The following is a 25,417-nucleotide window of genomic DNA, read 5'->3' as shown; positions in this document are numbered from 1 at the left end:
AGCTGTTGAAAGCTATGTGAAAAGTGAGGCAAAGGCTTGTGCGCTCCTTCCTGGAATAGGAGGCAGTTGCAAGGGGGTGGGGAATGCTCAGCCAAGCGTGCCGGGGAATTAAGCTGGTCACCAGCGCCAAAGTGACTCCGGGGCAAGCTGGCTCTCGGGGCTCCGGCAGCGGCAGCCACCCAGCAGCGCTGCGCCCAAGGCGGCTGCTGGGGTTTAATCATGATGGAGAGGGGAAGGAGGCTCGACGTAGACCGCCGCTCCGAAGTAGGCTCTTCCCCTCACCAGACTGATGGCTGAGTCGGTTTTGTGCTCGCGTTGGTCAAAATGACCAGCTCATCCCTCTTGGGGTGTCAGAGGACCGGGGCAGCCTGCCTGGCGGACCAGCAAGGGCCCTGCGTTACACCGCGCTGCGTCCCGCGGTGGGAAAAATGGCTTTGCCAAGATGCACGTGGAGTGGCAGTGGATGAAGATTGACTATTTCTGATTAAAAACCATCAGCCATGAGACTAATTATCTGCGTCGTGTGGACTCACTGGTATACCTTCTCACTGGCACCCGTTTTCAAAAGCTACCGTTTTGCTGGTCACTTGCCCTTTAGCCTGTTCTCGGTGACTTGGGGAAAACGGCGAGCGGTGTTCATTACTGTTAAATCATCGGCTGCACGTTTAAGTCCCCCGCCTCCATTTAGAGACTAACCGCCAACGCTCTGCCCGCAGGCACCCACACTTCGCTTTCCAGGGCAGATGGTGACTGTAGAGCAGCTGTCACGTTCTGTCCCTTCGTTATGGGTAGGGCTGGAAAACAGATGCCTTTACCAGCCCCTAAACACATCGGAGTCGCTGTAACCAGTTTTGGGGGCCTAAATGCCTAATCCGTAATGAAAACAAGACTCAAATGCCTGCTCCGATCCCGAGGTTTATTTTTTAAATGACGGTGATCGTATTCTCCAAACAAGGAGGTGGGGTCCCACTCAGAGCGCTGCTCTCGCCGGGCACGGGAGCCGGGCTGCTGCCCGCGAGGGGCTCGCTGCCCACCCACAAATGCAGGGGGGGTACGGGCTGGCAGGACCGAACGAGGAAGACCTGCTTACCCCCCCCCACTGCTGGGTGGCCGGTCAGCAGGGAAGGGACACGGGGGCCTCCTCAGCTTTTGTGCTCACTGCCCGAAGGACCAGACCATTTTTAGGACACAGACGTCCCCGTCACGATCTTCGGTCCCCCCCCGTTGGCTCAGAAAAACCGTGCGCCCAGCCTGGCAGCTGGCTGCACCCGGGGGGCTGTTTACCGAGGGAATATGTACCCTGGGAGGGGTTATCCAGGCTTCTCCCCCTTAGCTGGCGATTCTCGGCTCCTTCTCCCCCCCAAACTTTATTTATTTATTTATTCATTCATTCTAATCCAATTAGCAGCCTGTTTACTGGCGTATTTCTATTGCAATTTGCAGTCCCTCTGTCCTAGCTGGGAAACCTTTCAGGGCATCCCGCCTAGTCCCCCCGTTGCCGTCAGTAATTAGCCAGGAGGAGTAATTAGCCCGGGCGCGGGATGCTGCCCGCGGAAAAGCGCCGGAGTAGGAGGAGCTCTCGGGCGATGGGAGGCTTGGCCGACTCCGGCGGGCCGCAGGGGAGGCAGACTGCGGAAGGAGGAAGGCGGGGGCCGGCGTCTAATCGCACCACGTCTCATTAAACGGCTCGTTCGCATAATAATTACTCTCATGAGGCGGCTTCCCGCCCGCTTCCCGCCGCCGGGCGCTCTCGGACAGACCGGCACGGCGGGCGCGGCCCCGCCCCAGGACTACAGCTCCCGGCGTGCCGCGGGGCGGCGTCCCCCCGCTCGGATTGGCCGTCCGGCCAACCCGCTCCCGCCCCTTCCGCCCGCTTCCGCCCCGGGGCGAGGGCCGGGGCGGCGGCGGCGGGCGGGTTTGAATTGCGGCGCGGCCGGTCTCCCCCCCCCCTCCCTCGGCCCGCCATGAACTTCTCGGAGCTGTTCAAGCTCTCCGGCCTGCTCGGCAGGTTCTCCCCCGACGGCAGGTGCCTGGTGAGTAGAGGCCGCCGCCTGCGGGGGGCGGGCGCGTGTAACCGGGGCGGCGCCGCGGCCTGAGGCGGCCGCTGCCCGAGGGGACCGTCGGGCGAAGCGCCCGAGCGGCAGCGCGGGGCCCCTCGGCGCGGGCCGGGCGACCGCCAGGCAACGGCTTCTCCCCGCCGCGGCGGCCGGCGGAGCGAGCCCGGTGCCTGTGGTACAGCGACGCCCGCCGGCCGGCTCCGCGGCGGGCCCCCGGGGCAGGCCCCCTCCGAGCGGGGCCCTCGGGCCTCCGGAGCCGGGCACCGAAGAAGTAGCGATAGGGCCGTCGCTCCCGCAAAAACCTAGCTGCGTATGTGGGACGGCTTGCTTGCCGAGAGGCTTGTAGTCAGCGCGGGTCTTCGTAAGGGAGACCTGGTTAAGGTTAACTAAATAAAATAATAGTTCTGAGGCCAGGCGTAATTTTTTTTGAAGGTAGAATTAGTTAACCAGCAGTGATAGAATGAACGAGGATTCTTTTTACTGCTACAGCCCCCCTTCCCTCCCGGTTTGACTGTTTTGGCTGCAGTCCGCTGTAGGGCACAGCGCACGTCGAGCCCTTCTGAAACAGAACATCCGAGTGGCGTCTGCAGCGCGTCAAGCCCACGGCAGCGCGGCGTTTTGTCACGGCGCAGCAACAGTCGTGGCTCTCGAGCCCGGTGTCGGTGCACCAGCTCAGCTGTGGTTTTGTTCTTGTTCAGGCTTCGTGCGTGCAGTACCGTTTGGTGGTTCGGGATGTGAATACCCTCCAGATCCTCCAGCTGTACACGTGCCTGGATCAGATCCAGTACATAGAATGGTCGTCTGATTCTCTGTTCATATTATGTGCCATGTACAAGCGAGGGATCGTTCAGGTAAGGGCAAAAGCAGGGCAGAATATGTTTCCTATTGGGGGTTCGTCTGTGGTGTGGTGTGAGTGAGAGCTTCTCAACAGCAAGCGCTAGTTCGATGCTTTTGCTAAAGCAACTGACATTGTTATCGATAATGCGTGGTTTGAGGATAACCCAGCATGCCATTATTTTTAAAACCACGACAAACATCTTAGTTTGGGAAAAAAAAAAAACCGCAAACAAATTTAGAATAAAAATATTTATCAAAACAAATCAAAGCTGGAGATTATCTTACCAGTTTCTCAGTTCAGTAGGAAATAAATACATGCAAACTTGTTAAATGGACTTAAACTTTTTTTTAAGTGTTGGATGTTGAGAATATTTGTCACAGGAAAAAAAGAAACCACCTTACTGTACAATTTGTATTAACACGCAGAGGCGTGGGGCTTACTTTTGTAGTGGGATCCAGCGCCAGTCCTTCATGGCCACGGGCTTTCAGAGGTTTCCTGACCTCCCTGGTATGCGATGCAGGAACCTTTTCTCAGCTGTAGCGTATTCTCCTAAGCAGAGGTGTTGATGAGCTGTTCGTTTGGTGCACTGTCTGTTTGGTTTCCTCTCTGACCTAGGTCTGGTCCTTGGAGCAGCCAGACTGGCACTGTAAGATAGACGAGGGGTCGGCAGGATTGGTGGCTTCATGCTGGAGTCCGGATGGTCGTCACATTCTCAATACAACGGAGTTCCATGTAAGCGTGAAGTCATGATTGCTCTCGACGGTGTCAGATGTTACTGTCTGCCCTTTGCCTCTTAAAATAACCTAAAGCTCTTAAAGCTGTAGCGGTGGTAAAGAACGTGGATATAGTTCTCCTATATTCAGATACGTAATCTAGGTTAATTCCAGTTTAGATGTTAGCTGTTCTGTTAACATTTTATTCTCTTGCATCTGATGATAAGATAGAAAATGGACACTTAGCTTTCAAGGTAAAATTATGTGTTTGAGAAAAGTGTAGGGATAACTGGCATTCATCAAAGCAATTTTAGAAATCAAATGTGTTGTAGTTCAGGGAAGGCTCAGGGTTTCTAGCAAAAAAAACCCCAAACCATAAACATTTAAGAGTGGCTATGGAATTAAAAAATGTGATCTTGGGATTATTGACCTATGAGATGAGATTTAGATCCAGATCCTGGAAATACTTTCATAATTGTTTGATTTTACACATAGGAGTTAGATGGCTGTTGATAGAACCACTTGCAAAATTAAAATTAAAACATGTGTAAGTGCTGATTGATTAAGAGCCGCATTCTGGAATCCACACTAAGGTAGAATCCAAATCGGTTTGTGGATGCCGGACACTGGGCTTGTTGGAAGGCATGTGGAAGTCTGACTCTCCACCTTTATAGTCTTCGCATTAGAGCTGACGATTCATGTTATTCAGTACAATGATGAACGGTCAGAAAATAGCTAAGAACTACATGCAAGACATTTTTCTCTTTGCTATATTTACTCTTTCAAAACCGTAGATGGATTTTAGATGACAGGTTATCGTGTCATAGCCCTTGCTAGCACTGAATTCAAATGTTACACTGTAAGATTTTTCCTTTTTTCATACAAATCCCAATGTAAATGGAATATAGATGGGGGACTTTGTCATCTCTGTGCGGACTGGAGTTAGTGCAAGTGCTGGTGCTCTCAAGGGAACCTGTGGAGAAACTTGCATGCAGCTACGGTGTAGTTCCTGATGCACACACGGTGGAATTTCGTGCTGGCAAGGATTTTTAGTGCTGACTGGGGTAGAGATTTTCTGGCTATAAAGCAGTCTCTTTCCATTCCCCTACCCCTTTAGATAGTGGGTGACAAGGAGGGATGAATTCGGGCCTTAGTTTTCCCAGGAATGAATCACCCCTTTGGCGATTAAAATAAAAAAAGTGAGTAAAGAGTTTTAACCTGAAGTCAGTGAAGACATGCCTGCTAGTCAGGCAGAAGTGTAGTCTGAGTAACCCAAACTGAAGGCTGGTGCTATGTGCTACAAGTGAGTATCTCATGGCACGTGCATGTGGGGGTGGACTAGCAAGTATTTATTGCCTCCCAACAGAACTTGGTTTGACCTTAGAGGATTTCATTAAGCCTTTGCCAAGTTGGCATCTGTGTTGGGATAAGTTTTCTTTCCAGCTGTAAACAGGTTGCTAAATTAGCTTTTGTCAGACAGCTGCCTGGGTTATGCTCATGTCTGAGTTGTGTTTACTCTCTCTATGCTAAATCCATAGTCTGGTGGGACAGGCGTGAGTAGTGCTTGAGACAGAAAGTGTCAGGATACTTAATATTGGTGTATTATGTACGTTATCAAATTCAGCGATTGCTTGGAGGGCTTAGGGATTCCCTGTCAACCAGTGCAGCTTGGCTTTGGTAGCCTGACACTTCCAAACAGCACCAACTAATTACTCATACTTGTAATTCTTCGGGTCAACATGTGAGCTCCACTGTAAGCTCACAAATAACTTTCTTATTCCCAGAAATTTTTTTAAAGGATATGGTTGTGCTAATTTATTTCTAGCAATCCGTACTTACTAGTGCCTCAGAAAAATTACTCATCGGCTAACTTGCAGTGAGGTTCTTTTTGTAGTCAGCGTTATAGTGAATAATGTGGGGTTTTTGATGTGACTGGTGTGCAGTTCCTAACTCGTGATGAGTGCATCAGAATTCTGACACGTGTTTCCAAAATCCATTTTGACTCTGTTCAGTCTTTTGAGATGGGCAGCAATGCTCTATATGCACTTAACATTAACAGAACTCTGCAAATGCGATCATTTTATTGGAGATGAGTCTGTAATAACGTGCAGGTTTTTGGGTCCCAGAATTGTTACACAATGTACAGTAATATTGAATGATACAGGTACCTATCTAAATCTTTACACAGTCACTGCAATAAACAGCATAGTATACAAGGCAATTAAATGGTACTGTCTTATCGGAGGAAGTATATAGAGACTCCGTCCTTTCACTTGAGTGTATTGTTTTTCACAATAATGGATTACTGACAGACGCAGAGGAATTTTACCGTGCTTAATTACAAAAGTGTGGGTAGTACCTACTTACTTGCCCCAGAATTTTGAAAGCATCTTTGTGCTGTGTGTTAGCTTAAGTGTTATGTGTGGAGGGGTCATTCTGTCAGCATCTGGGACGGAAGTCCTGTTGAGATGTAGAAAAGATGTAGGCTTGTTCCTTAAACTCTTGCTATGCTGGATTGGAGGATTTCCTTCTGTTGGAGACTGTCAGTGCTGCTGCCCAGACTGGCAAACTGCAAGGTGAGATACAGACTTGCTAGGTTTTGCCAGGCAAAAACTAGTTTTACTGGGCAGCTGGATATATTCAAAGGTACTTCCAAACTTGGAAGGCTTTTTTTTCTTTAATTGTCTGCTTATATCTTGCAGCTCCACATGAGAAGTGGTCAGAATAGTTGCAACTTGATTTTTCATCACCTTGTTGTTTATACCAAGCTAGAGTACAGTTCTGTTAGGAAAAGCAGGGGGTTTTTTTTGGGAAAAAAATGGAGGTACTTTTTTCTCAGTTGATTAATCAAAGCAAGTCTAAATTAGTTGGAAAAAACACCTTCTGAAAGCCGGCTACGCAAAGTCTATCTGGAATCTGAAGAAGTTGGAACACCATGTTAATTATATTGATTCATGCAGTGCACTGGAAAGCAGCTTGTTGTCCCATAGCTATCGTTTGTTACTTATTTTGTAGTGGGTGATTCCTCTCCTGCTGAAATCCACCCTGTTTTGTGAGGCGGTTCCGCATGCCTACAGTGTGTAACGCAGCGAGCTGATTGCTAGAAGATTCCACATTATCGGTTTGTCCTGTGGAAGGTGTTGTAGCAGGTGTCTCTCTTCTCTCAGTGCTGTCATTCCACCCGAATTCATAGGCACATGTAGAGCTTAAACAAGAGCTGCAGGTAAAAGATACAGAGAAAGCAAATGGATCCTCTGCTTCCTTGTGACTTTCATGTTTTGTGATAAATAGTTTGAAGATCAGCAGCATTGTTCTTGAGTGTTTTAAGAGCCATACTTACAAACTACATATATTGTACGTTCTCTAGTTACACGTTAGGTACTGAAGCATTAAGGAGCTTCTTTCAAACTACAGCAGCGGGGGAAAAAAGTGTGTGTTTCTGTGTATATTGGAGCTAATCCTTAGTAACTGTAAATGGCTACATTGGCTGAAAAATGCTTTCTGTCGAGGAATGTGCTCTGAATAATCTTCTGAAATCCGGTGCTGACAGACACTGCTATGTAAGGAGGCCTTGTGACCCAGTCAAGTCTGGGACAAAAGTTGACAGTCATTTGAGATGCAAGGTTGTTTAAAAGTGTGTTTTTATCTATTGAAAATCACCAGTCTTACACCTGCCTATAGCTGTCAACATTGGGACGTAGTCCTGAACCCGGCACTGGAGACTGTTTATCACGTTACCATCTAAATACCTTTTATTTCTCAGCTGTTTTTAGGCTATTTTAAAAATGCTTCTGCTTTTGGTTTGTTTTTCCACTGCAAAACAACAGCTGAAAACTTCTCAGACACCATTATCATTAGCATTTGAGTTTGACAACTCCACTTAATCGAGTCATCTATGCTAAAGAGAAAGTACCCCTCAAAATGATCAGTGAAGAAGTGCTTACTGCAGACTTAATTGACCATGATCTATTCTCCTGCTGTAAAAGCAACTGTCCCTTCCCCACAAAATGTCTGAGAAAAGCAAATAAGAGCAAGGCGATTTATTGTAATTTTTGAAGTGTTTTTGGTTTTCTTTTTTCACCCTCTGTGCATTTTATGTTTCTGTCTCTCATAATCATCTCTGCTAGCTGTGAAATAATCTTTCTTGGGCTAGTTTATGTTGGCAGCTTCGGCAAGATTGTGGAATAACATTTCAGTTCCAGCTGGGAATATGAAGGTCTCCCTTTGTCACAATTTAATTGTACACATATTGTTAATCCATGTAAGATAGGTCTGAAGTCCATATGTTAAGCACATAATGTAACTTTCTCAGTTTCTAAAAATGTTTGAGTGTACACAAATAGAACAACTGAAAAGAATCCTAATTTTGGGAATCAGAATGGTTTGCTTTTACATGTTGCTAACACTAGGCCAAAACCTTCAGGTTACGTGTTGCGTGACTTGGGCAAGAGGTTGCAATGAAGTTATGGCAGCGCATATATGTGGTCTCCGACTTGCAGTTGTGTCCTTCTCTTACTAGCTTGCAGCCTTTTCGGGAGGGAGAAATTATCTTATTAGCTATTATGGGTGTGTTGTGACCGACTTAGATAAAGTCTGAAGATGAAGTGCTTTGGTTATCAAAGGGTTGTAGACATCCAGTGTAATAATAGGTCTTTGTTTTCAAAAGTATATTTTTGTGGGTTTTTTTTTGTAGACTGAGTGTAAACATCCCATGAGTGTGTTGGTTGCGTTCTGTAGTCACTCCCAAGTACGGCAATGCCATTATTGCAATTTATGCTATACATCCTAGAAATGAGGTGTTGGGGAGGTAATATGGGCACTGCTCCAACAATATCAGTGTTTAATGTTACCAAAACTTTTGGTTTTGTTGAAGTGCACGCACACAGTTAAGCAAAACGTGACAAGAATGAATGGGGAAACAATTATTAGTGTCTTCTCTGGGGAGTTACAAAACTTGACCCTTTTAGAGAAGGTTCTGTCTGAACAGCAGACAGAGGACTGCACCCAAGGATGAAGCAGAGACGGATGTGGAGGGACTTTTCAAAACGAAGGTGTCCTTGCCTTCTCTCTTCTGCAGTGGAGTCTCAGGCAAGGCAGAGGTGACAGCAAGAGCTCTGCACGTCTTTCTCACCTCTAGAGATTTTCCTCTTCCGATGTACTTGAGCTTGATGTGAGCAGTAAGGTTTTGCCTTGTTCTGAGGCTCTGAGCCAGCTGATGTGGTCCAGGATAGAAGTGTGTTTGACGCACAGCAGGCCAGGTGAGTTGATTGTGAGGCCAAGTAGCAGCACAAATGTAAACTTGGATGCCTTTGTCAGGAAAAATTATGATCCAGACCTTAGCATTCAAAGCTTGCAGCTGCTAAGCTTGTATTAAGTGGCTGTAGAATGCGTGTTGTGTATGCTGCGTGTTTTGGTCAAGGAGGAACAGCAGCAAGTACATTTCACACTGCAGTTAATAGGAGCAAGCAGCATATCACTATTGCAGTTGCTATAGAAGAATGTGAGTAGGCATTGTGTTGGTATTTTTAAAGTAAATCTTGCGTGAAGAGCAGACTAACAATGCTGTATTTTTGTATGTCCGGAAGTGAGCAGTTGCAGTGATAAAACTTGATTAATGTTACTCACCTAGTGGATTCCTCTGGGACCTGCTAAACCTAAAGCTGGTACTATAGATGCCTAGTTGTAATTTTGTAGCTGTAAAATAAAGGAAGAGAATAATAAACACTGCATTAAATAGTGGTCCAATACCTTTTTTAACTTTGGATAGAAGTGGACTGGTATCCGACTTGGTTGTGCTCTTTCCTGTAATAAATTTTTTTAAAAAAATTGATTTCTCTTGTCTCCTCAAATCTCAAAATTTTCTTGTGTCTATAAAAAGCAGGTGGGAGAACAGCTAATGCTGCTCTTTTGCTTTGGGACTCTGCATATCTCTGGAGGAAGGCAGCATTTATTTGGATTCTGTAACTTGGTTTGAACACCATGTCAGTTACTTGAATCCTGCTTTCTGGCAAAAGTGATAAAGTCAGCAATGAAAAAAACCCCTCCAAGTTCTGTTGCAATGTGTTGCCAGATAGAACAGATGCATAGGACGCTGCCTTGGAGTCTGTCACCACTGAATAGTACCAATTACTTCAGAGAAGGAAAATGTGCATTGAGGACAAACATGCAAAAAAGTGTAGCGGAAACTGCCTCCCAAGACTGCTGGTGATGCTGATGGCCTGCATCCGATGCAGGAGGATGATGAGACGGTAGACAGTGCTGAAGTTTTATGTACATAATGAATCAGAAAGGTAGCTTTATGACCATGGTGCTTTATTGCAAAAATAGTTTCACCTGCGTCTCTTCTAGAATCTCTTACCTTGGTGCAATAAAATGTAAGAAAACACAAGAAAAAAATTACACTGGAAACATTCCTCACTCCAGCTATAAATGCAAAGGTTCACATGACATCCTGATTAATGCACATATGTCTGGTGTGGCTGCCGTTGCTAAGGGAGAGTAAGTATTTGTTTTTAATTGAATAATCTGCAGATGGCAACGCAGAGCTTCCAGAATGCAGGCTGTGACCTTGAAGAGCTGTGGAGAGGCTTGTTTTGCAGCTGACTGCCTTCCCTGCAGTTTTTGTGTTTTATGGATGCACAAGCCTCCAGAAATACCCCAAACGAGATGTTTAGTGCCTTGCTTTGCATACCTTATTTTGGTTCTTTTCTAATTCTTTCAGTAATTACATAGTGTTGCCTTCTTGTGGGTGGCTGAGGAGGGAAGAGCAAAATGCAAAGTGGCTGTCAAAGCTGAGTGTGTCTAAAAGTTGAAAAATACAGCTAAATTTTCATACTTAGAAGCCTTGTCCCAAGAGGTACGATGTTCTTAAGCTGCTGTAACGTCTCATCCATTCATAAATGCAAGAGCCTTCTCATCTCTCTTCCAGAGTCTGTGATGAAACTGTGTTTTTCCAACTGGAAAGTGTCTATGTACGATACACTGGCAATCATGTAGCTAGATTCATGCTAATATCGGCGACTTCAATGTTAATGAAGAGCTTTTCTCCATATTGGTGTTCTGCATCTCATACCCCTCTAGAGTATTCAGTGTGCCTGTAATGTTAATTTGGAATAAGTAACCTTGCTAACTGAAGGCAGTTGGGAGATAATTCCTCGCAGTTACTTCTTAGGGCTTTGCGTTTGAGCTACCTAGAATAGCTGCAAAGTTTAATTAACCCCAGAGGTATATTGACCTACTCTGTGTTCTTGAACTTAGGTTTATGGGTTTCTATGTACTTGGTTTTTTATCTCCCAAAATAAACAAATACTTCCTTGTCTCTTTCTCTTTGTGACAGCTGCGGATAACTGTGTGGTCCTTGTGTACGAAATCTGTGTCTTACATCAAGTATCCCAAAGCTTGTCAGCAGGGTAAGTGTCACGAATCTAACACAGGAATGGTGTTTTTTAATGTGGCAGAAAGGGAAAATGAATTTGATGTGTAATGACGAAACAAGTGTTTTGGAATGGGGTCTGGCACCCTCCCTGCTGGGGGGGTTAGCTCGCCCTCGGGGATGCCGGTCTCCGAGATCAGTGCCTGTGTGCCACCTGCCGCCAGTGCACGAAGATCTGCTCTGGGGTTGTCACCTTCTCACTGTGAATGAAGGATTACGTCTGATCTATGTGCCTGTTCTTCAAATACACATCTTTCTGTTGTGTTCGCCTCCGAAGGGTCCTTTAAGACATTAAATTAAGCTGGATGCATTGGTGATGAAAAACACTAATCCAAAGTGGCTTTTGTCATCTTTTACACATGAAAAGGTTTGAAAGGGAGGCTCGTGTCGGGACTGTCGAGCCACATGGCTGTGGTTAGCAGTTTCCTGCCTGAGGCTTGTCTGTAGTAATATCCCATATACGACAAAGACAATTATGTATTACATATAAAATAAGAGTGGATGGGGACCTATGCCTGGAAGTCGGTGGAGTACCAATGGTTGCATAACTAATCCATTTAGCTAGACTAAATGAACTGTTTATTTGAAATCTGCTGTTTTTATATAACAACTGTCTGTCAGTAATCAAACGTGGTTTTTTGAAGCATGCTGAAGTTCTGCAATAGCTGTGAAGCTGGATCCTTACAAATAGTATATTCAAAGTTTAAGAATTGCCAACACAAGCAAATTAGTAAAACTATGCATTGCCTTGATTAATGTGATCTTCTGTGAAGATATTTTTCCTTGTCTTTTTATTTCTCCTTTGAATTGGGAGTAACTGCTTTTCATTGAAGAATTGTCAGCTCTTCTGTCTTGTTTCCTCTCTTTTTTTTCTTAATTAACTTTGTCTCATTGGCAGGGATAGCTTTCACTAAGGATGGCCGCTATATGGCAGTAGCGGAAAGACGTGACTGCAAGGACTTCATTAGCATCTTTGTGTGCAGCGACTGGCAGCTACTGAGAGTAAGATATGTCCTTGCCTTCCACTGCTTCTGCACAGACTACAAGCATATGTTGCACGCTGCTTTAAACTCACTTTGGTAGTCTGATTTTAGACTTGCCAATGCATTTTCTATACAGCATCTGACTCCTTCATTGGCCTGCAGGCATACTTCCATAGCAGTGTTCTGTTCAGGAGGCCAATATATACTATATGCACGTAAAGAATTTCTGATGGAATACAAAAGTTCGCCTTTAAATTCTTGCTTGAGCTTATTTACAATAAACTATGCTATGTTAATAATAATGAAAGTATCAAATGCTTGAAAAAGTGATAAGTGATCATTTGGAATGTATAATATAAATTGTCCTATCTTCTGTTTAACAGTGAGACTAGTCTGTGAAGGATGCACACTAGCATGTCTTAGGGGACCAGATAGATCTGAGAAATTAAAACCCATTAAGAACTAGTCTGTACGTAGTGTCACCTCTGGTTCAGGAATTCTGAGTCATTAGAAGCTGATAGCAAAATTTGGGAAATACCACTAAATGCTTGTCATGTTCCCAAGCTCTTCCCTAATGATCCTGTACCTGTCTTTCTGAGGCAAGGAATTAGGCTAAATCTCTTGACTGATTCAGTGTAACTACTTTTATTTTCTTATGAAGTGCTGTTCTTTTTAAGGTATAGCAACTTTTTGCCTTTTCTGTAAAGGCAAACCAAAGAAACAGTGAATGCAGCATACTATTACAAAAGAAAATATTTCTGTTTCTACGCTAGCATACAAAAGGCTCTTTTGCATTTGTGGTAGCACTTAAAAGGATAAAACTGAGGACTATGTTAGGTCAGATGCAACGGTATTTGTTAGTATAATATTTCAAACGGTTTTCTTTTTTCTCTTTTGGGGGCAGCATTTTGACGCTGAAACGCAAGATCTGTTTGGGATTGAATGGGCTCCTAATGGCTGTGTTCTGGCAGTGTGGGATACGTGTCTGGAGGTATGAGGAAAAAGCAGATTGTTTTCTTGGAGAGTTCGAGTTGGTTTGTAGCCGCTATGTATAAAGCAGTAACTAAAATAACTAGTGTTATTTTTTTTTTTCTTGTAAACATAACAAAAGCTGAACTCAAACCATTTTAAATATTATACTTCTATTGGTAGTGGATGTCGTCATAAGTGTGTGTCAAACTGTTATGTAAATCTTTAATGACAGGAAATTATCTTACTAGCTTTCTTTCCAATTTATCTTGAAAAAAAAAAGTGATTGTAAACATTGCAGAAGCCATTATTGAAATAATGAAAGAATAATGAAAGAATTCTTCTGTAAGACTCTTCTACCGTTTTACTTTGCATTGCATTGCACAGTAATTTTACAGTTAAGTAAAAGTACTCATCCAAAAAGTTAGCAAGGAATATATAAATTCCTATCCTTTCTGCTCTGAGTAGGTGAACTTCTAGGTATAGAAAAGTGTCCTTCTGTGGCCACAAAGTTATGGGCAGCATGATCAAAACAAATACCCCTGGGAATGGGCAGGGTTGTAACGTCCCTGATCAGATGGCTTGCAGATGCTGAAGGAGCATGAGAGTCTTCCATAATGGCATCCGCTGCTGATGTTGTTGAAGAGTGTTGGGCTGGATGGGCCATTGTTCAGGCCTGGGGGGACATCTGGGCTCTTGGGGACAGGGTGGACGTGTTCTGTGAGTGCCAAAAGAGCCAAACTGGAAGCCTAGAGCCTCTTGTCTCAAGTCACAGATAGGAGACCGTGCTCTTTGTATTTAACTTGCTGTGTTTTAAGCAGGGAGAGTTTGGAAGGAATGGCTTTGCCTATCTATGGCTTTTAACAATATTGTTAGTCTTTAGAATTAATCTGTTTATGTTTCAGTATAAAATATTGCTATACTCCCTTGATGGCAGACTGCTCTCCACGTATCGGGCTTATGAATGGTCGCTAGGCATAAAATCAATCGCTTGGAGTCCCAGCAGTCAATTTTTGGCAATTGGCAGCTATGATGAAAAGGTAAGAAATAGGTTTATTTCCTCTCTTTTTATCTAAACCATTTGTAGAACTTGGTCATAACAGTTTTGTCTTGCAATGCTTTCTTGAATTAGGTGCGTATCTTGAACCACGTAACTTGGAAGAAGATCACAGAGTTTGAGCATCCAGCAACTATTGCTAACACCAAGACTGTAAGTATGGATCCAGAATCCATTGAAGCATTAGCAGCTCAATGTAAATAAGGGCTTGGGAAATTGCATGAAAACTTGGGGATGTAAGAAAAATAGAGGAATCCTTTCAAGTTTGATGGAATACGCACATATGATCCTCTCGGCTTTAGCACTAATAGATTCTCAGATGACTTCTGTCTTATGCCAGTGTATTTTGATGTACATGGTGATTGCGTTACAGATTTGGGTATGTGGATGATGGCAAACTGGGAAATTTAACAGGAGAGATTTGTCTCAGCTTTACACAATCCATGACTTTAAACAGCATTGGAACTGGATTGTGATCAGATTTACATCTTGTATGTACAAGCTCAGCCAGCTCACCTAAAGAGCGTTTCCTGTAAACGTCTGTCATCATTTATTTTTATCCTTGCATACATGTATATGCAAGGCCCAACAGATTCTGGATAGTTGGCAGCAGGCGGAGAGCTGTAGCTTTTGTTCTGAAAATCACAAGCTGTTCTCATCCATCAAGGTAAAAAGAACACACAGTGTAGCAGTGCTACATGCCACTGCAGAGGAAGGACTAGTCTTGCGTCCGGACAGGTATCCTGTAAGAGTTTACGTGTGTAGACTGTAAGTCTGCAATATTCACGTGACTGTGTTGATGCCTCTTAACCAGAAGCAAGGCATGATCAATTAAATGCGCCTCAGCAAAACTTCTCACAACTGAAAAATGCCCTTGCTTCCAGTTAGGTGTAAAATATGCAGTGGAAAACAAATGGAAATAGCTCTGTTAATCTCTGCTACACAGACAGGAATTGCAGTTGGTGCATTTTATCCTGGTGCTTGCATTTGGGAATAATAAGTTGTAGGCACACTATTAAAATATTTTTGCTATTTCCTTCTGCAATGTTGCACTTTGTTCACATTTATTTATGATAGTATCCAATTAAAGATTCTTTGTTGCAAAAATGAAATCTATGTTCCCATTGTAATGAAGATGATTTATTGTACTGCCAGATTTAGCTCTCAGGAATAATGAATGAGGTTTGCTCTGGCAGACTCATTCTTTGTAGACTTCAAGGTTTGGTTATTTTTCACAGGAGTGTTTTCCTGATCATGGTTCCAAATAGCAAATGATTCACTGGGAATTCTGGATTTGGTATTTGCCTACCGAAGCCCTTTCCTCCATTGATGAACTGGGGGATGCTGAGAGATAATACACTTGAAAATGAGCTAGTGGGATGTGGATGATTTGGTAATAGCCCATGTTCAAATTCTCTGAGGCCCTTCTGTAGAACTCTCACTTGTTTCTTTGTAGATTGTGTATAAAGAAGTGGAGAAATCCCCATCTGTTGAAACAGAGAGACTTTCTTTCCCTCCAACAAGAGCATTGGCTAGTTCTCTCTTCAGCACACAAAGTAAATGTAAGCCAAAGTTTACTGAAATGAGACGCTTGAGTTTGCCGTGTGAAGTCTTTCTATAAATACACATTATAGGCAAACTCTGCCTCTTTGATACTGGAACGGATCGTCTGGATGCTCTGCTGAAGGCTCCCAAGTTAACTGAAGAGCTCCAAGAGCAGTAAGCACCCTGCTAGAGGGGATGCTGTCTGCCTGGTGGTTTGAAGGCAGGTTTAAAGACTAGCGGGATATTGTAGAAAAGAACTGTAATTGCTCGGGTGTAGAAATAGCAGCCAGATCTCAGTCTTGGAGTTGCTTGCAAAAGTTGTCTTAACATTGTGTGGATTTTTTCCTGATTGTTCAATCTATGCAATGTTATTTCATGACTTAGTTTAACCATTGCAGATAATTGCTGGAATCAGATGAACTATTGCAATTAAGAATCTTATTGGAGTGTGTGGCGGTTCCAATAATTTAAAAAAAAATAATAATCAGAAGGTGTTACAGTCTTGCTGTCTGTTTTAGGATGGTAGTTAATCCCTTGGGTATGAGGTTATGTAAAAAAGCAGAGCGTGCCATTTGGCTTTTGTCTAAAAAGCTGTAGTCATAGCAATGCTTTAAACTTGCCTCCAGACAACAGGCTTGGAAATGTTAGAGATGGCAGACAATGTATGATTAGTATTTTTTTCTATTTTTTTTTTTACTGTCTCATTGTTTGTGGTACTGTAAATCATCTTTGTTTTGCATTGGTGTTTGTTTGAAATACTAGCTAAAAGGTAGTGGAAAATTTGATCTCTCCTTTTTTTCATAGTTTAGTCTCAGACTTGCCTGGATTTCCGGCCTTTCTTTTTTTGTAGAGGGGCAAGAATACTAAGCTGTTTATATGAAGATGCAATATCTTAAAATAATTGAAGTTTTTGATTGGAACGTCTTGGAGAAGAGTAAAATACGGTCCTATCACTTCAGAGACGAGGGGGTTTTTTAACAGTTGGAATTTAAATATTTTGTCCATTCAGGCTTGCTTAGTGAAGTACTTTTATTTCAAATTCCAGATGACATTTCCCAGGTACCAGTTTCTTTACAGTATATCAAACCAGTTGCTGACAGGGCAAATCCCAAAATGGGAATTGGGATGTTGGCATTCAGTCCAGATAACTGTTTCCTGGCAACCAAAAATGGTAAGTTCCTACTGCCCTATATTAAAGGGGAAACCTACTCATTGTCTGTGGTGTGTTTTCATAAAAGAAACGAGGACAATAATTGGTCAGTTATTTTGCACTATGAGAAGACTCGTGGCCCTATTTAAAATCAGCTCTCCGTTGTGCAAACGTGTAACTACAGAGGAAATTCAGCCTGTGTCTTCTAGCATACGTAAAGTATTGTGAGCTGCCAGAACTGCTTATCAGTGCATTAACTCAGTCTTGGCTTTGCATTTAATGAAAATAGTATGCTTTTTATATTTCTTCAAATGTATGCGAGCTCACTGTATTAGAAAATGAAATACACAAATCTTTCCTCCTCCATTTACAGCAAGTGTCTCTTGAAAGGCAGAACTCTTCACAACCTGTAGTGGGGGAGGCTTTTGATTACCTCAAATAGTGAAAGTCATGTAATTAACCTTTAATCTTTCCCTTCAATGGTCCTGTAAGGCTGTTTATGTCTGGATGCAAAAGCTGTGGTTCAGATGCAAAACCCATCAATGGCAGCATAACTGTGAATAATTTGATAAAAGCCAGTGAAGGACTGGAAGACAAACTAAATCACTTTTTATCCTTTTTGCAGTATTTCCAAGGGAAAATTGAAGGCGCTGCTAGGCAAAGCTCTAGTGGTGTTAAATCTGTGGTGTACCTAAATGGTTTGTGTTGTGTTAGACCTCAATTAGTGCCCATTTCTTTAAAACAAAAAAAGTGTGATCTTTTCATCCTTCAGGTATTTACACGATTACCTCTTCCTTCTTACAGATAACATTCCTAATGCTGTCTGGATCTGGGACGTTCAAAAGCTGAAACTGTTTGTAGTCTTAGAGCAGCTGTGTGCGATCCAATCTTTCCAGTGGGATCCACGACAACCTCGACTTGCTGTATGTACAGGAAATAGCAAAGTCTACTTATGGTCCCCAGCTGGCTGTGTGTCAGTGCAGGTTCCAATGGAAGGTAAGGCTGCCTGCAATAACTTCCACAAGCCATCATCAGCTTCTTATTTACAAAATATTTTTCCACTTATAAATCGGTGCGAGCATTATCATGTAAATGGCTCAGACGTGTTCTTGGAGCTTTTTAAAAACAGGTATTTCTAGCTTCAAAAAAAGTTCATGAGACATAGCAAACATGATAAAAATGTAGCAAGGACAGAGCACAGGGGCTAACAGTGATTTAATTGTTGCTTTAATTGTACGGTATGTTGAATTCTTTCTCAAGATTTATATTCATATCAGTTTATTTACATAGAAACTGTAGTTGTGCAGAATGTCAAGTGCTGAAATAAGACTCTGAAATGCCTATAATTTTTTGGGGTATTCTGAAAACAACTAAACTACAACAAAACTCTAATGGGGAAAAATGTGCAAGGTAAATCTGATGTGGAAAGATAGAAGAACATACGTGAACCTGAACTCTAAGTCAGCCTGTCTGATGAGAAGTTTTATGGTTGGCAGTAAGTGATACCAGGCCATTAGCTCGAATCACATAAATGCCTTTCTGCATATTAAGCAGAAAAGAGATCGCAAAGATTAAACTTTTTCCTCTACACAAGGAGTGGCAATATCATTGGGGTTTGCAGCTCTGCGCCGGTGAACAATCATATGTCACCTCTTTGTGTTAAAATGACGAGTCTACAAAATCTATGCTTCTGTGTGGAGTACAAAGTAACTGTAGGCTTGGGGGAAAGAGGCAGTAATGCAGCTCACCTGCACTGCTGTATTGGAGAGCAGATTGGCTCTACTGCAGCAGCAACAAAATCGAGCACCCTGTTAAGGCTTCCGAGATGGGGAGGGTATTTTTTGCAATGTGAGTGACTGACTTCAGCTACCTTTTCCTAGAGTAAGAGGGCGGACTGTCAGCTTCTTGCTGGCAAACTCTGACCTGTTTCTGCAGGTGACTTCCAGATCGTCTCTCTCTCCTGGCATTCTAGTGGAGACTCCATGGCGCTTCTGAGTAAGGACAACTTTTGTGTGTGTTACTTAGAAAGAGAAGAGGTAAAATAACAGTATCATTTGCATTAAAAATGCTCCCAAGTTTGAGGAAGAATGAGGAAAGGGGTCAAACCCTATTGCCCAATCTGAAGTTTTTGTATTTATCAATTATTTATTTGAAGGAGTGTACCCAAACTCCAATGTGTGAAGTATTGTGCTTGCATTTGAATGAAGTGACGTAAAGTGTAGAGAATGAAGTCTGGATTTCAAGAAAACTTCCTTATTGATGTAGTTGAACTTTCTCTTGAACTTTGTCAACTATGAAACCTTATTTTCTAAAATTGTAGCCGTGTGTATATAATGTATAGCTATTATTTAAATTTTGTAATTTCCAATAAATATTTTGATAGTTACAAACTTGGTATGATTCTAACTATAACCCTGCACTTTGCCATTCTAAAGTCTGTTTCTATATTATCAGTGATGTGATTATGTAGCTATTTATCCCAGCACAAGGAAACGGTTATTTGCACGCAACAGTGTACAGCTTATGTCTAGTCTTGTGAGACAAGAGATTTTTCTGGTGTATTAGAATTAAATATTGTAGCAGAGTAGATACATTGGTGAGACGCCTTCTAGCAAATCAAGAACTGTTAAAGCAAAACAAATCCTTTGTTCAGAAAGCAAATGAAGTAATCTGTAATGATTTTCTAGACTAAGATGCTAACAGGTGTCAGTAATTGTGCCTGGTCTACCATAGAATTATTACACTGAATCTTTACAAGAAGGATCATAACTGATACTTTAGAGTGCTATATTACAGGCAACTGAAATGGGAGCTTTTGACCTGACTATCTAGTGCCAAATTGGAGCGGACGGTTCAGCAGGGAAAGAGTAGTTGGACTATCCTTTATCTTTACCCGGAGTAACCAGCCACTGTATTCCTCAAAAGAAGGGAGCCCATTGTTTAGGCATTTATTGGATGTTTTTTCTTTTGCTACTTAATTTCACAGCCTCAGTCTCCACAAAATGAAGAATGAAGAACAAATTGAGTTGAAATTTAACTTTACTGCAAGATTAATGAAAATTAAATAGATATCTTAGAAAATGCATTGAGAGGGGCATGCAACTTACTGCATTCCATCATGACTTCAGCTTTACATAAGTTTCATAAACACGCATCTACTTTAACTTCAGAAAAAACACCACCGCAGCACAGCACTTATTCAGCATTGTAGTTGCGCAGATAAATGCTCTGATAAAATGGCACGTATACACTTGTATGAGGTTAAGTGCAAGAATGTAGAAATCAAGATTGACGTACAGTGCTTAGTTTGATCTGTCTCCATTAAAAAGTCTGCACTGCTGCTGTCCCAAACCAGAGTAGATTTAAGAAAAATTGCTAAGAATATAAATCTAATCAAAATAGAATTCCTTTTCAGTTTTATAAATAATAGCTTTGAAGGCAAATGTGTTTGTGAGGCTTTTGGCAATATTCTCTCTCAAGAGTCTTTATTCTACGGCTGCAGCAAGAAAACATACGTAAGAAACTAGGAAGTTAGACTCAGTTCTTCGAGGGAGGTATTTTTAGAAAAAGCTAATAAACGCATATTCAGCCATATACCTCGGTTTACAAAGTAATAGTTCACGTACACTGCTTCTGAGCAGACGTTAACAGTACAGCTCTAACAAAATTTGCTGACTCTGCTGAAGAATGACTGACACAGCTTTCAAAATTCTTAACAGGCATTAATCAAAACGCCAAGATTACTGTAATTGTGAACACTAATACCTCTTTAAACAAGACAAATCAATCCCAAGCACACTACGTGACTTGACGCCATATATAGGGATACAACTGCAATACGGCATGAATGTTCTACTGTATCTTGCATATTTGTGCAGAGTGTTTGTAGCAGATACCAATCGCACTGAATTAACAGGGAAGAACATGTAGCTAGAAATGGACAATACTGCTGCTCACTAGCCCTGTATAAGAACCACTAAGAGCTGAATATTGGGTACAAAATACAAGAATGACGCTACCTTGTGTCTGCTTCGGATTAATCTGACCTGTGCATTCCCCATAACAACCAGGGCCTCCCGTGAACTGTTAGATCTACAACCACCCCCTTCCGTTCCCCTAACTTCTTCACTTTGATTATCAAGTATTCTGCCACACAGCCTGCTCTCCCCAGGAGACCAATATCAAATCACTTTCCCTTGAAAAGATTAAATGCAATGAATTTTAAAATCCAATTTTGCCTCTCGTCATGGAGTAGCCAAGTTTGGCCTCATTGTTGATGAAGGACATCAATCCCAGGTAGGTCTCGATCAGAAGAGGACGTTCCAGCACCAGCACGCCGTTAGCCCTTCCTAGCAACGGACACTCCTTTTGGGCTTTCTTCACAGCTTGAATTAGCTGAGTTTTAAAGTTTTCCAACTGAAAGAAAAAAAACACCTTGACGTTTTTCCATTGTTTTAAAAATTGTTAGGCAAACAGCTGCTGATGTCAAATTGTAAAGGATTAGTACTATAGCTGTAGTTGTCATGGATCTCACGTGCCATGATAAACTTTACGGTCTGACATTTAACCTTAATGATAGTTAATTTCATACCAGGACACCATATACGTGTAACTTAAACACATGGGCTAGATGCGTAAAGATTTATCGGTGACTAGTATCGTTTATTTCTTACTGTAGTTCTCCTGCCCTTATCATTGATGTGTTGAACTTAAATTACCATAGTGTTCTATTTTTAAGGAAGCCTTCAGAGGAAAGCAACTATTGCAAGGAAAAACTGAGAACCACCTAAGTGAAAGTTTACAGTTAGCAGTTAAACTGTTTGTTTAATTAGCTGGCAGTCCTAGATGAAAAGCCAGGCATCGGCCTGTCAGGTATGCAAGAGTAGGAATAGCACCAAGATCCATTTTCTTTTGGGTTTTACAGGACTTGGCACTTTCGGAAGTTTCAGCTTCCTCCTTGTATTAACCATTTATGGGTAGCTGGCAAAAACTGACAGCTGGGCTGCCCTGCAAGTCAAAATTTGGAGAATGGGGAAACGTAGCTTACAGCTCTAAGTTCTGTCTCTTTGATTTAACTGCTTCTATTTGATTTAACTGCTACATCCTTTCAAAATAATCTAAGTCGTATCCAGCCTACGAGATCGACAAGCCATCTAGAATAGGAGAGGTGCTGTCCTTACTAGGCAAAGGGATGCAATGTTCTCGTCAGCATCTGCCATTGGATGTTCGGTGAAGGTGACGTACGGGATGTTTGTGGACCACGGGTTCCATCTGTTTATGAAGGAGGCGCGACTTTGCTTGTCCCACTGAATTCGAATACCGATACCTTCTCGCCTGATATTGAAGACAGCGGAATTAGTATGGTAAGACTTCCGACTCTTTGAGGCAAGTTTAATTAGAAATGTACTGTCTGAAAAAGACCTGCTTAAAGCCGGAAGCTGAAAAATAAGTTTGATAGTAAGTTTTTCCTCTAGAGCAGTAACGGAAGAAGTCAGCCCCTGAAATATGCAGAGGTACGTTCTTATAAGCTGAGTGCAAAAAGGTTAAGCTCATTAGACACATAGGACACAACGCCTGAACCGTGCTGCCTGGGATAGCCTGCGTTACCTATGACCTGACATTTACACGTGGCTTTCTAGTAATGCTAAGGTGGCACTACTGCTGCTGCAACTTACCGCATTGCATAATGGCAATGAACTTCTGCTCCCAAATCTATTCATCTTGAAAGTCCTTGAGCAATTCACTTTTAACGTAACTACTAGCCGTCCCAGCAAAACACGGCTGCTCTGCAGTGGTGTAATGAAGTTTCAGTAACTGCTTGCAAAGTCACATGAGCAAGAGGAAGAATTCTCAAGCTTGTCTAATGGTCAGTGACAAAGGTTGACAGCTCAAACTGTTTACCATAACCATACAAGAATTATCGTAACATTGCAGTATTACGATGTCAACTTACTTGTTCAGAGATTTAGGTGGGAACTCAAACTCTCCTACAGAGATGGTATCAACTGCACTGAGGGCTATCCTCGTCACATGCTGGCACTGCAGGCTGATGAAGTTGTATTTGCAGATCAGGAGGGACCAATCCGTGATAAGAACGAGACGCTCCTTCTCGTTGTTCCAGTGATCAATTCTGGTAAGATAACATGACTGAGCTTTAGCAGTTTTGATTAAGGGCTAGGAACACTTAGCAGCTTGACAGATGGAAGAGTCGCTAAGGAGAACAAATCTGAAGTCTTAGTAATGCTGTTTCCCATTACGGCCTTTGCTTTGAATCAGCAAGTCTGCTAAGAGGTTGAATGTCACAACATAGTCATGTTACAACTTAGGAAAATGTTAAGAAAATCAGAGTAAGTCTGAAGGTCTTGAGAGCGAGCCCTAGTGCTATCTCCTGTTATTTGAGAACAAATGCTACTTAACAGGGCAGATGAGTCTCCAGCAGCTCTTCCAGTACGTGTTTAATACCGTGCTGTCAGCATGCTGCCGCATTTGCTAAATTATTAACTGCATTTGTGCATGTTCAGGAGAGAGAAATAGTTTTCTTTAACTGTGTGGTCTGACTTGGCATTTTCCTCTGTAAGGATAGTCTGTACATTCAAAAACTTGTCGGTTTCTTCAAATTTCATGAATAAAAGATCCTACCTTTCCCCGAATGTTTTGCCAGACTACACTGTTGAACCATCACAGCTGTAATACTGTTCCATCCTTAGGGCAACCTAAGAGTAGGTCACATCTTCGCTCTAAGGGTAATGAGCTCAGTTTTTAAACTAGCACCTTTGAAATCTGCTACAGCTTATTTTTAGTGTTACTGATATAATTGTTTTTCCTTACAAAAATTAAAAATTGTCTATTGTTTCAACAGGAACACTGACGTAAAGCTGACGAGGCCAAAGCCATCCTCATTGTGTAAACGTAAGTGCCAATAGTGGGACCAGGCAATGGGCTGGTGCATTTCCACCTGCCGTGAACCTTTCTCTCTGCCTCTCTCTGCCGGTTCGACTTGTGCCAGGGTGAAGGGTCTGAAACCGCCCCTGCCTTCTGCTTGCCCCAAGGAGTGCTCGGGGCTTGCAAGTCTGGCCAAGCGTTGTTCCAAAGAAGTAGGCGTGCTCGGCTCATGCTTTGCTCCTATCCCCTAGTCCAGATTGCACCGCAAATTGTCAGCTTCCATTTTGTTCCTTGGTGACTTACAGGGCTAACGGCCTGTAACTCGGTGCGCAGGCATGGCTTTTGAGGAAATAGTTTATTAAAGCCGCGTTAGTGGTTTTGGTGTTCGAGTGAATTCTGTACTGCACTGGATTTTGTAATGAGTTAACTTAGGAGCTTTCCTCTAGATCCTTCAGTGGGTTGGATTACACAGAAATAGCGATGCGATACAGCCACCCCAGGCCACTTCAAGGCTTCCGTGTCCATTTTGCAAGACTCTAATACAAAAGCGCGCTGTGGGATGTGCGGTTTTGAAAGACGTACGTGAAATGCGGGGGTTAAACCTCGCCCGGGGTTTATCTCGCCGTGCAGAGAGAGGCGGCCTCGCCCTTGGCAGCGCTACTTACTCGGCGAGCAGCCAGACGCTTTGCACCTCCCCGTCCTCGGTGGGCGTCACGACCACGCGGATCTCGTTGACCGCTTGCTCTATCGTGCCGGGCTAAACGGGGAAAAGGAAGAGGTTACGGGGGGGGGGGGAAGGGGCCGCCCTCCCGGTGCGGCCGCGGGGCCGGCGGGGCCCTACCCGGAACACGAAGTACTCCCTGAGGCGGCCGGCGCGGGTGGCGGTGCGCACGCTGAGCGGCCGCAGCGTCTGGCGGGGCGGCGGGGCGCCGGGGGAGCCGCGGGCGGCGGCCGGCTGGAAGGGCGGCCCGGCCTCCCCCGGCACCAGCAGCGCCGCGGGGCTGCCGGGGCTGCCGGCCGGGCCGCCCTCCGCCGCGTCCCGGAGCTGCAGCATCGCGGCCGGGCCGGGCCGGGCTCTCGCCGCCTTCCGGGGCGGGGCGGGCGGTAACCCCGGCCGCCGAGCCCGCCTTCTCCCCGCGGTCGCGCCGGGAGGCGGCACTGCGGCTCGGCGGCGGGTTCCCGGCTGCTGCTTGGGCACGCGTGGTCTTACCCACGCGGTGCAGAGACGGCAGCCGCGCAAAACCCGGGGGCCCGGCTGTTTCTATACCGAAAGAGTGGTTGAACATCGGAACAGGCTGCCCAGGGAAGTGGTGGAGTCACCATCCCTGGAGGTATTTAAAAGACGCGTAGATGAGGCGCTGAGGGACATGGTTTAGTGGGCATGGGGGTGTTGGGTCGACGGTTGGACTCGATGATCTTAGAGGTCTCTTCCAACCTTAATGATCCTATGATTCTATGTTTTACCCTGAGCGCGCCGGCGCTCCCGCCTGCGGGGAGAGGAGCCGTGCGGCCCGCGGCGGTGCAAGGTGCTCTGCGCTCCCTGGAGCCCGTGGGGGCCGTCGCCGTTGCACACCCGGGCTGTACGAGGCCTGTCTCGGCTCTGCCGCGGGTGTTCTGGGCCGGGTGTGCAGGCGTGTGCTGTGCAGCACGGGTGCGGGAAAGCCCTGGGCTCAGCCAAAAGGAATGGGCTGCTCTGCTCGGGTAGTCGGGACGCCGACTCTGATATACCCGCAGAGCAATGAGATTTGTGGATCTACAGAGGCTGGTCAGAGCTACTGTGAAGCAAATCTT

At 44.0% G+C, this 25,417-nt stretch overlaps 2 protein-coding genes across 2 annotated transcripts; one reads left to right on the top strand and one right to left on the bottom strand.

Moving 5' to 3' along the window:
* The first annotated feature begins 1,964 nt into the window (after positions 1–1,964).
* WRAP73 (WD repeat containing, antisense to TP73) lies at positions 1,965–19,128 on the top strand. Its single transcript, XM_076356301.1, has 12 exons — positions 1,965–2,033; positions 2,756–2,908; positions 3,511–3,627; positions 10,945–11,017; positions 11,939–12,042; positions 12,928–13,014; positions 13,898–14,032; positions 14,125–14,202; positions 15,506–15,611; positions 16,640–16,765; positions 17,549–17,740; positions 18,680–19,128. Exons 1-12 carry the CDS (start codon positions 1,965–1,967, stop codon positions 18,787–18,789), a joined length of 1,350 nt encoding a protein of 449 aa, XP_076212416.1. The 3' UTR covers positions 18,790–19,128.
* A 637-nt stretch (positions 19,129–19,765) lies between these two features.
* On the bottom strand, positions 19,766–24,680 carry TPRG1L (tumor protein p63 regulated 1 like). Its single transcript, XM_076356302.1, has 5 exons — positions 24,468–24,680; positions 24,292–24,383; positions 22,698–22,874; positions 21,925–22,078; positions 19,766–21,160 (listed from the first exon to the last, which is right to left on the bottom strand). Exons 1-5 carry the CDS (start codon positions 24,678–24,680, stop codon positions 20,966–20,968), a joined length of 831 nt encoding a protein of 276 aa, XP_076212417.1. The 3' UTR covers positions 19,766–20,965.
* Between the last annotated feature and the right edge of the window lie 737 nt (positions 24,681–25,417).

This window comes from Aptenodytes patagonicus, chromosome 19 (assembly GCF_965638725.1).
Source record: "Aptenodytes patagonicus chromosome 19, bAptPat1.pri.cur, whole genome shotgun sequence".
NCBI lineage: Eukaryota > Metazoa > Chordata > Aves > Sphenisciformes > Spheniscidae > Aptenodytes > Aptenodytes patagonicus.
This window is presented reverse-complemented; position numbering and strand designations above follow the sequence as displayed.

Coding starts and splice junctions, on each gene's coding strand:
- WRAP73 (XM_076356301.1), top strand. CDS start 1,965: ATGAACTTCTCGGAGCTGTTCAAGCTCTCCGGCCTGCTCGGCAGGTTC. Junction 12,043..12,927: donor GCGACTGGCAGCTACTGAGA/GTAAGATATGTC, acceptor TTTTGGGGGCAG/CATTTTGACGCTGAAACGCA. Junction 14,203..15,505: donor CTATTGCTAACACCAAGACT/GTAAGTATGGAT, acceptor GTTTCTTTGTAG/ATTGTGTATAAAGAAGTGGA.
- TPRG1L (XM_076356302.1), bottom strand. CDS start 24,680: ATGCTGCAGCTCCGGGACGCGGCGGAGGGCGGCCCGGCCGGCAGCCCC. Junction 22,875..24,291: donor AGCGTCTGGCTGCTCGCCGA/GTAAGTAGCGCT, acceptor TTATCTTACCAG/AATTGATCACTGGAACAACG. Junction 22,079..22,697: donor CCACCTAAATCTCTGAACAA/GTAAGTTGACAT, acceptor CTTCAATATCAG/GCGAGAAGGTATCGGTATTC.